The sequence below is a fragment of the Entelurus aequoreus genome, linkage group LG17, assembly GCF_033978785.1.
Source record: "Entelurus aequoreus isolate RoL-2023_Sb linkage group LG17, RoL_Eaeq_v1.1, whole genome shotgun sequence".
Taxonomy (NCBI): Eukaryota; Metazoa; Chordata; class Actinopteri; order Syngnathiformes; family Syngnathidae; genus Entelurus; species Entelurus aequoreus.
The window spans coordinates 38,477,175-38,490,405 of record NC_084747.1 but is presented as its reverse complement, the minus strand read 5'-3'; the positions used below and the strand labels follow the sequence as shown (position 1 = coordinate 38,490,405).

At 42.2% G+C, this 13,231-nt stretch overlaps 1 protein-coding gene across 9 annotated transcripts in view; it reads right to left on the bottom strand.

Moving 5' to 3' along the window:
• adamts12 (ADAM metallopeptidase with thrombospondin type 1 motif, 12) overlaps positions 1-13,231 on the bottom strand; it is a 69,965-nt gene that overhangs the window by 37,370 nt on the left and 19,364 nt on the right. For 6 of the 9 annotated variants that reach the window (XR_009821719.1, XR_009821720.1, XM_062025673.1 and 3 more), the window contains one exon: positions 11,520-11,878. The exons of 2 other annotated variants lie outside the window; for them this stretch is intronic. Coding sequence is in view for 5 of the 7 variants with exons in the window: in XM_062025673.1 (XP_061881657.1) it covers positions 11,520-11,878 (359 nt within the window). In the remaining 2 variants the exon portion in view is untranslated. Of the gene's footprint in view, positions 1-11,519; positions 11,879-13,231 lie in introns of those variants that run through there. One more of the 9 variants, XM_062025678.1, reaches the window with a different exon arrangement.

The window sequence follows — 13,231 nt, the reverse complement described above, 5'->3', positions numbered from 1 at the left end:
AAGATTTTTTTTTGCAAATAATCATTAACTTTAGAATTTGATGCCAGCAACACGTGACAAAGAAGTTGGAAAAGTGGCAATAAATACTGATAAAGTTGAGGAATGCTCATCAAACACTTATTTGGAACATCCCACAGGTGAACAGGCAAATTGGGAACAGGTGTGTGCCATGATTGGGTATAAAAGTAGATTCCATGAAATGCTCAGTCATTCACAAACAAGGATGGGGCGAGGGTCACCACTTTGTCAACAAATGCCTGAGCAAATTGTTGAACAGTTTAAGAAAAACCTTTCTCAACCAGCTATTGCAAGGAATTTAGGGATTTCACCATTTACGGTCCGTAATATCATCAAAGGGTTCAGAGAATCTGGAGAAATCACTGCATGTAAGCAGCTAAGCCCGTGACCTTCGATCCCTCAGGCTGTACTGCATCAACAAGCGACATCAGTGTGTAAAGTATATCACCAAATGGGCTCAGGAACACTTCAGAAACCCACTGTCAGTAACTACAGTTGGTCGCTACATCTGTAAGTGCAAGCTAAAACTCTCCTATGCAAGGCGAAAACCGTTTATCAACAACACCCAGAAACGCCGTCGGCTTCGCTGGGCCTGAGCTCATCTAAGATGGACTGATACAAAGTGGAAAAGTGTTCTGTGGTCTGACGAGTCCACATTTCAAATTGTTTTTGGAAACTGTGGGCGTCGTGTCCTCTGGACCAAAGAGGAAAAGAACCATCCGGATTGTTATAGGTGCAAAGTTGAAAAGCCAGCATCTGTGATGGTATGGGGGTGTATTAGTGTCCAAGACATGGGTAACTTACACATCTGTGAAGGCACCATAAATGCTGAAAGGTACATACAGGTTTTGGAGCAACATATATTGCCATCCAAGCAACGTTACCATGGACGCCCCTGCGTATTTCAGCAAGACAATGCCAAACCACGTGTTACATCAATGTGGCTTCATAGTAAAAGAGTGTGGGTACTAGACTGGCCTGCATGTAGTCCAGACCTGTCTCCCATTGAAAATGTGTGGCGCATTATGAAGCCTAAAATACCACAACGGAGACCCCGGACTGTTGAACAACTTAAGCTTTGCATCAAGCAAGAATGGGAAAGAATTCCACCTGAGAAGCTTAAAAAATATGTCTCCTCAGTTCCCAAACGTTTACTGAGTGTTGTTAAAAGGAAAGGCCATGTAACAGAGTGGTGAACATGCCCTTTCCCAACTACTTTGGCACATGTTGCAGCCATGAAATTCTAAGTTAATTATTATTTGCAAAAAAAAATAAAGTTTATAAGTTTGAACATCAAATATTTTGTCTTTGTAGTGCATTTGCAATTGAATATGGGTTGAAAAGAATTTGCAAATCATTGTATTCCGTTTATATTTATATCTAACACAATTTCCCAACTCATATGGAAACGGGGTTTGTATATCTATATGCAAATATGATGCAATTGTTATCTCTAATCATGCTCCAATGTCAATGGATTTATTCTTTAAAAACCTGACAATCACCATGACATCTAAATATACGACTACTTTTAAATGAGAACTTTGTGGATTTTGTTTTGCATCAAATACATTTTTTGTGCTCTTGAACAAGACTCCTGGTATGTCAGCCTCTGTACTCTGGCAGGTGCACAAGGCCTACATTAGGAGGGAGATAATATCCTATAAAAGTTATGAGGAAAAATTCAGGAAGGAAATACATTGACTAGTTCAGCCACCCACTCCACCCTTACCACCTGCCTCACAGACATAAAAACCTGGATGCAAAAAAACTTTCTAAAACTCAACTGCAACAAATCTGAAATAATTATAATTGGCCCCGACTCCCTCACTCGCTCCACTCAGGACTTTTCATTAAACATCGACGGCTCCCTTGTCACTACCTCCACCCACATCCGCAATCTAGGTGTAATCTTCGACCCTACCCTCTCATTCCTCCCCCATGTAAACCACATCACCAAAACTGCATTCTTCCACCTCAGAAACATTGCCCGTCTCCGGCCCTCCCTCACACCCTCTGCTGCCGAAACCCTCATCCACGCCTTCATCTCATCCCGGCTAGACTATTGCAACAGCATCCTCTATGGCATCACTTCCAAAACCCTCAATAAACTGCAATATGTCCAGAACTCCGCTGCCCGCCTGCTCACCGGAACCCGCTCCAGAGAGCACATCTCACCTGTCCTTCATGACCTCCACTGGCTGCCTGTCAAATACAGAATCCCCTTTAAAATACTCCTCACCACCTACAAGGCACTCCATAACCTGGCTCCACCCTACCTCTCTGACCTCCTCCAGCCACACGTTCCGTCCCGTTCCCTCAGGTCTAGTGATGCTGGCCTCCTGGAGGTCCCCAAGACCAGGCGCCGAACCTGGGGCGACAGGGCCTTCTCCGTGGCTGCCCCCTCTCTCTGGAACGCTCTCCCCAGGCACATCAGAGAAGCCCCCTCCCTCCCTACCTTCAAAACCACCCTAAAAACTCACCTCTTCACATTAGCCTTTCCAAACTGACCCTGCCCTTGGTGCTTCTTTATTATTATTTTTTTCTTTTTTTTTTTCTTTTCTTAGTTTCTTTTCCTAATAAAGTTGTTTTAATCCCCCCCCCCCCCCCCCCACACACGTGTAAAGCGACTTTGGGTATTTAGAAAAGCGCTATATAAATCCCAGGTATTATTATTATTATTATTATAGTTTGACACAACACATATCTCTGTTAGATAATTTGTACTTCACCTCTCAAAATCTAGACACTTATAAGGAAAGGCTCTCTCTACAGGCAAAACTGGATGTCTTTGTGACAGACCGTGCTACTGAACAAATACTTTGTTTAAGATCTCAGTTATATGGAAATGGCGATAAAGCTGGTAAACTATTAGCTCATCAACTACACCAGATATCAGCATCCCAATATTTTGTATTCCGCAGATTCAATAGTTACAAATAATCTTGAGATCAAATAGTGTGCAAAACCCAAAACCAGTGAAGTTGGCACATTGTGTAATTCGTAAATAAAAACAGAATACAATGATTTGCAAATCCTTTTCAACTTATATTCAATTGAATAGACTGCAAAGACAAGATATTTAATGTTCAAACTGAGAAACACATTTTTTTTTTTCAAATAATCATTAACTTACAATTTAATGGCAGCAACACATTGCAAAAAAGTTGGCACAGGGGCATTTTTACCACTGCGTTACATGACCTTTCCTTTTAACAACACTCAGTTAACGTTTGGGAACTGAGGAGACCAATTTGTGAAGCTTTTCAGGTGGAATTCTTTCCCATTCTTGCTTGATGCACAGTTTAAGTTGTTCAACAGTCCGGGGTCTCCGTTGTTGTATTTTACGCTTCATATTGCGCCACACATTTTCAATGGGAGATAGGTCTGGACTACAGGCAGGCCAGTCTAGTACCCGCACTCTTTTGCTATGAAGCCACGCTGTTGTAACACGTGTCTTGGCATTGTCTTGCTCAAATAAGCAGGGGCGTCCATCATAACATTGCTTGGATGGCAACATATGTTGCTCCAAAACCTGTATGTACCTTTCAGCATTAATGGTGCCTTCACAGATGTGTAAGTTACCCATGCTTTGCACAGATGCTGGCTTTTGAACTTTGCGCCTGTAACAGTCCGGATGGTTCTTTTCCTCTTTGTTCCGGAGGACACGACGTCCAGTTTCCAAAAACAATTTGAAATGTGGATTGTCAGACCACGGAACACTTTTCCACTTTGCATCAGTCCATCTTAGATGACCTCGGGCCCCGCGAAGCCGCTGGCGTTTCTGGGTGTTGTTGATACATTTATTTCGCTTTGCATAGTAGAGTTTTAACTTTCATTTACAGATGTGGCGACTAACTGTAGTTACTTACAGTGGTTTTCTGAAGTGTTCCTGAGCCCATGTGGTTATATCCTTTACACATTCATGTTGGTTTTTGATGCAGTACCGCCTGAGGGATCCAAGGTCACAGGCATTCAATGTTTTGTGCAGTGATTTCTCCAGATTCTCTGAACTTTTTGATGATATTACGGACCTTAGATGGTGAAATCCCTAAATTCCTTGCAATAGCTCGTTGAGAAATGTTGTTCTTAAACTAAACTGTTCGTCAATTTGCTCACGCATTTGTTCACAAAGTGGTGACCCTCGCCCCATCCTTGTTTGTGAATGACTGAGCTTTTTTCATGGAAGCTGCTTTTATACCCAATCATGGCACCCACTGGTTCCCAAATTAGCCTGTTCAACTGTGGGATGTTCCAAATAAGTGTTTGATGAGCATTCCTCAACTTTCTCAGTCTGTTTTGCCACTTGTGCCAGCTTTTTTGAAACATGTTGCAGGCATCAAATTCCAAATTAGCTAATATTTGCAAAAAATAACAAAGTTTTCCAGTTTGAACGTTAAGTATCTTGTCTTTGCAGTCTATTTTTTTTCTTTTTCTCAAGATGGTGCCGCTGTAGTGGCTGCTGTTGGTAGGAGGTCTGTGCTCTTGTGGCATCCTTTTGTATTCCTGATGTTTCCCTCTTGTTTTCATGTGTTTTGTGGGGGTTTTTTTTGCCTTTTGGTTCGGGACCCTTTGGGACTGTGCGACAAGGGGTGGCAATTTCGTGACTTCTGCTGTGCTTTTTTGTGAACTTTTGGACCTGCCTCCCGGGAGCCTTTTGGCCAAGGAGACCAGCTGCTCTGCCACACCAGAGTCTGTTTGGAGAGACTGGAGGAGATGTGGATGAAGAGACAGGGCTGCGGAGCTGGCGCTGAGCGCCGGGACGGACAAGCTTCACAGTGTCTTGGCTGAATGAGCAGGTATCGGACACCTCGGTCTCCTTAGACGTATCCTCGCTCATCCATGCGGACTGGACACTGGCCGAAAGTTGGTGGGCGGCCGAGGTTGGAGTCGGCTCTCTTGGTTGCTTTGTTGGGTCTGCTCCTGTCTCTGGCCATGCTTCTCCCCCGCCCCCCAGCAGACGATGGCGTGGAACACCGCAGAGGCCACCACAGTGTATATGTTTTTTTTTTGTAGTTGTTGTTTTACTTTTGTGGCTGTGTGTAGAAGTGGCTGTTTGCTCTGCTCTTTTAATGTCTTTAATGTCATTCCCTCTTACACACATGTTTATGTGTGCTATGGCTATGAGTTTTTTTTCCCTTGGCCTCAGTCTGGACCCCCTCTCCAGGGGCCCAGGCTTACACCGAATATTTTTTTCTCTCTCATCCCCACCACCTCCCCAGCTTTTACCTGTTTCTCACCTTTTTTGTAAGGGGCGCCGGAAGTTGGCAGACCCGTCAGCGATCCTGTTCTGTCTCCCTGTAATGTTGGTCTGCTCTTCAATGGGATTGTGCTGAAAATCTTAATTTCCCCTCTGGGATTAATAAAGTATTTCTGATTCTGATTCAATTGAATATAGGTTGAAAATTACTTTCAAAGTCATTGTATTCTGTTTTTATTTACACAACGTGCCAACTTCACTGGTTTTGGGGTTTATATTTAGGAATTTTTATGCGTCGTCGTACTCTACTCATTTCATTGTTCTACTCCTGAGCTTGATAATTGATTTTGCCGATCAGGAGATTCCCTCGGTTGATCAGTCTGCTGCTGTAGAGTTAGACAGACCAATTACTGCTGCGGAATTAAATGCTGCAGTGTTATCACTATAAAACGGAAAATCCCCAGGAGAAGATGGCTATCATCATGAATTTTTCAAAAATGTTTGGCATAAGCTATCCCCCCTATTATTGGACATGTACAATCGTTTGAATCTGGCCGACTCCTGCAAATGCTCAACCAAGCTTCAATTTCTCTCCTCTTGAAAAAAGGCAAGGACCCTTTGTCGTGCACTTCGTATCGCCCTATCAGTCTGTTAAATGTGGACTTAGAATCGTTATCTAAACTGCCGGCTTTACGTCTGGATACTATTCTCCCTTCTATTATTAATGCGGCTCAAACTGGGTTCATTCGTAATAGGCACTCCTTTCCTAACCTTTGACATTTTTCAATATATTGTAAGATGTGCCTGCTCTTAATACTGAAGAGGCAGTGATATCTATGGATGCTGAAAAGGCATTTGAATTTTTTATGTAAATTATCTATTTTATGTCCTAGAGATATTTGACTTTGGTAACCGTTTTACTTCATGGATTAAGATCCTGGGCAGCATTGTGTCACAGGGTATAGTGCGTGTGCCTCACAATAAGAAGATCCTTGGTTGGATACCCGGGCTCTGAGTCTTTCTGTGTGGAGTTTGCATGTTCATTTGAAGCGCTATTTTGTCCTACAGACTATTTCTAGTCTTGCACCCATCACTGCTAACCATGTTTTCCCTCTCTCTCTTGCCTTTTAAAGATAGTCAGGTCTGGGGATAAACAACATTAAAGATGTATACATTGACAACATTTTTGCTTCTTTCCAGCAACTTTGTGATACATTTTCACTCCCTAATCAACACTTTTTTAGACATTTACAGATCCACAGTTTTGTTCGTAATGCTTTTCCCGGGTTTCCAAACTAACAGACAGACAGTTTTAGATGCTTTTTTGACACCACATCCGACATTAAAAGAATCAATTACACGTATTTACAATCAAATTTTTTATTTACGCCCTGAATCTCTGAATTCAATGAAGTCACTTTAGGAGGGTGACTTAAGAGTGACCCTATCTGAGGAAAGCTGGGCAGAGATTTTAAGTAGAGTTCCTAAGTCTCCTACTGTATTTGTGTTAGACAATGCCTTATTCAATACAAGCTAATACATCGTACCTATTATACCAAAGTTCGGCTGGCTAAAATGTATGACGGTATCGGTATCAGTATTATCTGATCAGTGTCAACAGTCTCCAGCTAACTATGCATATGTTTTGGCTTTTCCCATCCCTGTGCAGTTATTTGACAGAAATGTTTAATACTTTGTCTTTAATAATTGGCAAAAAGATCGAACCGAATCCTCTAAGCGGACTATCGGGGGTAACTCCTCGGTCATTTTATCTGAGCAAATCCAAAAATAACTTGGCACTAGCGTTTACTACTTTGTTGGCTCGAAGACTCATTATGCTAAATTGGAAGGCTGCAGCGCTTCCCTGCCACACCCGCTGGATTAGAGATATTGCTTAAATTGGACAAAAGTAGGCTGACATTGAACGGTTGTCCTTTGAAATTTCAGGAAGTATGGGGTGGTTTCCTAAAATATGTAAAAGACACTGATCTCAAATTTTATCCCTGAGTGAAAAGTAATTGAAAGGTAGATAACTGATGAGCCTTTTGTCTGCTTTTGTGTATTGCTGCATCGTGTTGAGGACATTCAGGAATGCTGACATACATTAGTCACATAAGTACGTATGTGACTAATGCATGTTTTTTTTATTTGAATGTATGTTTGTGGGTTACTTGTTTGGGGGAGGAAAAAAAAACATTTGACATGTTTTTAATTGTATTTCTGGACTGCATATGTCCAAAATCCAATAAAAAAATTTTAAAAAAAGAAACAGGATAAATGGAAAGATTAATGCAGCAATGCACAGAGACATCCTGGATGAAAACCAACAGTTTTTATCCAACCCGATGAAGCTTGAAAGATGCTGCAAAGAGGAATGTGAGAAACTGCCCAAAGATAGGTGTGCCAAGCTTGTGACATTGTATTCAAAAAGACTTGAAAGGCCTACTGAAATGATTTTTTTTTATTTAAACGGGGATAGCAGATCCATTCTATGTGTCATACTTGATCAGTTCGCGATATTGCCATATTTTTGCTGCAAGGATTTAGTATAGAACAACGACGATAAAGTTCGCAACTTTTGGTCGCTGATAAAAAAAAGCCTTGCCTATACCGGAAGTAGCGTGACGTCACAGGAGGAAGGATTCCTCACAATTCCCCGTTGTTTACAATGGAGCGAGAAAGATTCGGACCGAGAAAGCAACGATTACCCCATTAATTTGAGCGAGGATGAAAGATTCGTGGATGAGGAACGTTAGAGTGAAGAACTAGAGAGGCAGTGCAGGGTGTATCTTTTTTCGCTCTGACCGTAACTTAGGTACAAGGTCTCATTGGATTCAACACACTCTCCTTTTTCTATTGTGGATCACGGATTTGTATTTTAAACCACCTCGGATGCTATATCCTCTTGAAAATGAGAGTCGAGAACGCGAAATGGACATTCACAGTGACTTTTATCTCCACGACAATACATCAGCAAAGCTCTTTAGCTACTGAGCTAACGTGATAGCATCTGGCTCAAATGCAGATAGAAACAAAATAAATAAATCCCTGACTGGAAGGATAAACAGAAGATCAACAATACTATTAAACCATGGACATGTAACTACACGGTTAATAATTCTCAGCCTGGCAAAGCTTAACAATGCTGTTGCTAACGACGCTGAAGCTAAGTTAGCAACTTAGCAACCGGACCTCACAGAGCTATGATAAAAACATTAGCGCTCCACCTATGCCATCCAGCCCTCATCTGCTCAAACACCCGTGCTCACCTGCGTTCCAGCGATCGACGGCGCGACGAAGGACTTCACCCGATCACAGATGTCTGCTATCCAAGTAAGTCCTCTTTGTTGTGTTGCTACAGCCAGCCGCTAATACACCGATCCCACCTACAACTTTCTTCTTTGCAATCTCCATTGTTCATTAAACAAATTGCAAAAGATTCACCAACACAGATGTCCAGAATACTGTGGAATTGTTCGATGAAAACAGAGCAGTTTGTATGGTGACACATTGGGTACGAATACTTCTGTTGCCGTCGTGACGTCACGCGCATACGTCATCATACATAGACGTTTCCAACCGGAAGTTTAGCGGGAAATTTAAAATTGCACTTTATAAGTTAACCCGGCCGTACTGGCATGTGTTGCAATGTTAAGATTTCATCATTGATATATAAACTATCAGACTGCGTGGTCGGTAGTAGTGGGTTTCAGTAGGCCTTGAAGCTGTAATTGCTGCATCAACAAAATATTGAGCAAATGCTTTGAATACTTATGTACATATGATTATTTTTTTTATATATTTGCAATTTTTTTTTTTTTTGTAACTTTTTCACATTGTCATTATAGGGGATTGTGTGTAAAAATTTAGGAGAAAATATATTTTATTTCATTTTGGAATAAGGCTGTGACATAACAAATTGTGGAAAAAGTGAAGTGCTGTGAATACTTTCTGGATGCACTGTACGTTTGGTGCTATCATAGTTTCATGTCATCTCCTATATATGTTTAACTTCCACGAGCAAAGCAGGGGGTGGAGTGCAGATGGTGCAGGAAGGAATGCTACCGGGAGGCCCATCCAAACATTCATCGCTATGCATGATTCATATAATCTGTAAAGCTAATGAAAGTCTGGGCTTGTGCCCACTTTTATTTGCACTATGTATGAATGCGCTTAAGTACTGCTAGCTTTAAATGTATTATATGGTGAAATAAAGTTTTAACATATTGTATGGAAGCACTTTGCATTGACATTGCAGTTTATTCAGTACAAAATAAGAATGAAGGAAGAAATGTAGCCCGCAGTGCGTATCATGAAACGTAGTAAAGTGCCTTGCTCTAAATTATGAGGCAAGACCTATCAAACACCCTCTGGAGCCCTTTAACCTGAGAGAGGGTGTTTTGGTGCAAAGTGAGAGAACCACAGGTCTGGTTAACAAAGCACAGATCTTTGTTGTAAATACAGAGACCATGTGGAACTGCTTTATGGCCATTTCCTGCTTCTGTGGATTGGTTTCGTTGTGCAACTACAGGATAAAGTCCCCGCTGTTGCCAGTGTGTGACCTTAACTGCAGTTATTGGTGGGACATAGGTTGCTCATTAGAGTACAATGGCTACCTTTCATCTTTCTCCCAACCAGACTGTTGAAACTAATACATTTGTGATGTGATCATCGGATGTCAGCCTGAGTAAATTCTTTCCTTACAGGTCAAAAGCATTTGTCTACGTGTCAGAAGGCGGGCCTTTAATTGAGGTAAAGAAAAAGTGGTATAATAGGTCTGAACTTGTTTGTTCTCGTTTGGCGGTGTGCCTCAGGAAACGACCAAGATTCCGTGCAAAACGCTTTTAAATGAAGTGAGAATTATCCTACATAATTTTACCAATTTCCCCCAAAAGTTGTGACGGATTTGTCAGAAGTTTTATTCTTCATTCATTTTGTGTGAGCATTATGCCTCCTTTTTGAGGCTGCAGCTGGAAGAGATTCCACCTACCCATCTGCCTATAAAGTCGACTCGCTAGGGTTTTTAAAAACAGTGCAGTTTTGCTGACCTAAAATTCTGGGTAATACTGTATATCAGAATAGGTTCTCTGAAAGAAAAGAAAAAAATACATTTTAAGATATGAGGTCTATATTATGCTACTGCATAATATTTTTGTTATACACTCCACAAGATGCCAGTTGATGATTTTGAAGTTCATTATATGATCATGATTGGTGAGCATCTAGCAGCTTTAGCTACGTCTGCATGCGCTTTAAAATGTCGGTCACGCTACTCTACTGTTTGTGTGGGACTCATGCGTGTTACACTTGCCGTACTGTGGTTTACAATGAACTCATCAGCGGTATTAATGCTGACTGAGCAGATTTGTACTTTCCGTTATTATAACATTGGCTCTGTTAGTGGGTTTTTTTCCTTTCCGCTTTTTTATGCACTCCAAAACATGATTAAAGTTTAAAAAAGGAACTTGACAGACTGGAAGGCAAGTTCAGCTGCTTTGTACACTGCAAAAAAGAGCTGTCAAAATATAAGATAAAAATACTAGATTTTAGGAAATTAATATTAAAAACTAGTAAAATAAACTAGCTGCATGGACAGATAAATTTACTTAATAAGAAATCCTAAATTTAGATTTTTATATGATGGGGATAGGTTGATTGGCAACACTAAATGGGCCCCAGTGTGTGAATGTGAGTGTGAAAGTTGTCTGTCTATCTGTGTTGGCCCTGCGATGAGGTGGCGACTTGTCCAGGGTGTACCCCGCCTTCTGCCCGAATGCAGCTGAGATAGGCTCCAGCACCCACCGCGACCCCAATAGGGCCAAGCGGTAGAAAATGGATGGGGATGGAAAATGTTAAATCTTGGCAAGTGGCAAATAATTGGCAGTGTATTGTTTTTGTTTGGGTATGGTTTCTTGATCATCTTTTAGAACATGTTTAACTTGTACTTTTTACATTTTAAGATGTCAGCCTGCCTAACCAATTGAGCTGAGGGTCCACTGTACCGAGAACTAGTTCAGTAACAGGTAGAAGCTGTTTAAGTGATGGTGATTGACTAAAGGGTCTCATCGCAGCAGCCGTCAGCAAGTCTGTGGCGCGGCCATTCTGCAAATAGTGTCAGGAACTCTTTGAAGGGAAAACCAAAACAGACAGGATACTGTCATATTTAGACAGTTGTAGCCTGACTGATGACAGCATCATCAGGCCAAAAATAGCCCAGCAAGCAGTGGATGATTTTAAACGTTTCCTATATGAAAAGCTATAAACAATACCACGTTTTCGGCATAATAACAGGATTGCTTACCAGTCCATTACATGTGCTGATGGCAGCAGTTCCTTTCACCCCTGAATCCACCACGGTGCCAAGCAGATGGCAGGACATCCCAGCAGAGGGACGATCACTCTCAGTCCTTTTGGTGCCTCCATTACGCCTCTCCAGGATATAGTCGCTCGAAACGAGCCGATTGTTTGCGGTCAAATTGAACATTAAAGTGCGACCCGTGTAGTCTAGCTTGTAGTAAACCTGAGACTTGGAGGCGAAGGGTTGTCGGTTGTTTCTGACTTGCCCATGCTTGTAATTGTGAGATAGAGAGTGGGACAGGAAGTCTCCATCAGCGTTGGTTCTCACTGGGTGGGTGATGGACCCTGGCTGAGGAACATGACCTGGAGAATTGAATGCAGTACAGTTGGAATGGGACTATATGGTAAATGAACTACAGTGCAGTGTAGTGAGTGCAGTGGCTTATTAATATAATATAGGAAAGGGCTATTCAATTGTTCAACATTTTTCCTATTACTATTATTCCTACGTTTTATTATTCCCGAAAACTAGCATTATCTGCTTGGACATTTGATTTGTGTCTATTTATTTTGTTAGCGTTACTGAATTCAAAAGAAAAGCAATTGTGCGTGCTTCTGTTTTTAAACACCTACTGCCAAAAAGCTAGTTAATATGACAGCGCTCTATTGTTTTTAGGAATCTGCTGCAAACATATTAGGGTCTTTCAAGTATTCCTAACTGAACACGCTGGCCGCCAGGCCTACAGTTGATTACCCTGATTTAGGGCATGGAAGTACTCTCTCTTAACATCTGATGTATAGTACCTTTTACTAACTAGCCTGTTTGAAGGAGAAACTAGGGGGTTTTCGTATTCAGTTACGTTAACAAAATAAATAGACACAAATCCAATTTACAAAGCATGGAATGCTAGTTTTTTTCCGGGCGAGAACCATGGACTCTGACTTGGAGGTGCTGATTCTCATCCCAGTCGCTTCACACTCAGCTGCGAACAGATCCAGCGAGAGCTGAAGATCCTGGCCAGATGAAGCCATCAGGACCACATCATCTGCAAAAAGCAGAGACCTAATCCTGCAGCCACCAAACCAGATCCCCTCAACGCCTTGACTGCGCCTAGAAATTCTGTCCATAAAAGTTATGAACAGAATCGGTGACAAAGGGCAACCTTGGCGGAGTCCAACCCTCACAGGACAAGATCACGGGTACAAGCGGCCAAAATGAGTTTCCTCCGCCGGGTGGCGGTGCTCTCCCTTAGAGATAGGGTGAGAAGCTCTGCCATCCGGGGGGGCTCAAAGTAAAGCCGCTGCTTCTCCACATCGAGAGGAGCCAGTTGAGGTGGTTCGGGCATCTGGTCAGGATGCCACCCGAACGCCTCCCTAGGGAGGTGTTTAGGGCACGTCCGACCGGTAGGAGGCCACGGGGAAGACCCAGGACACGTTGGGAAGACTATGTCTCCCGTCTGGCCTGGGAACACCTCGGGATCCCCCGGGAAGAGCTGGACGAAGTGGCTGGGGAGAGGGAAGTCTGGGTTTCCCTGCTTAGGCTGCTGCCCCCGCGACCCGACCTCGGATAAGCGGAAGAAGATGGATGGAATGCTAGTTGCCAATAGGAATGTGCCGATCGGTGTCGGCCAATTTTCGTCAAAATGCATGTGATATATATATATGTATATATAAATATTTACATGTACAAACCCCGTTTCCATATTCGTTGGGAAA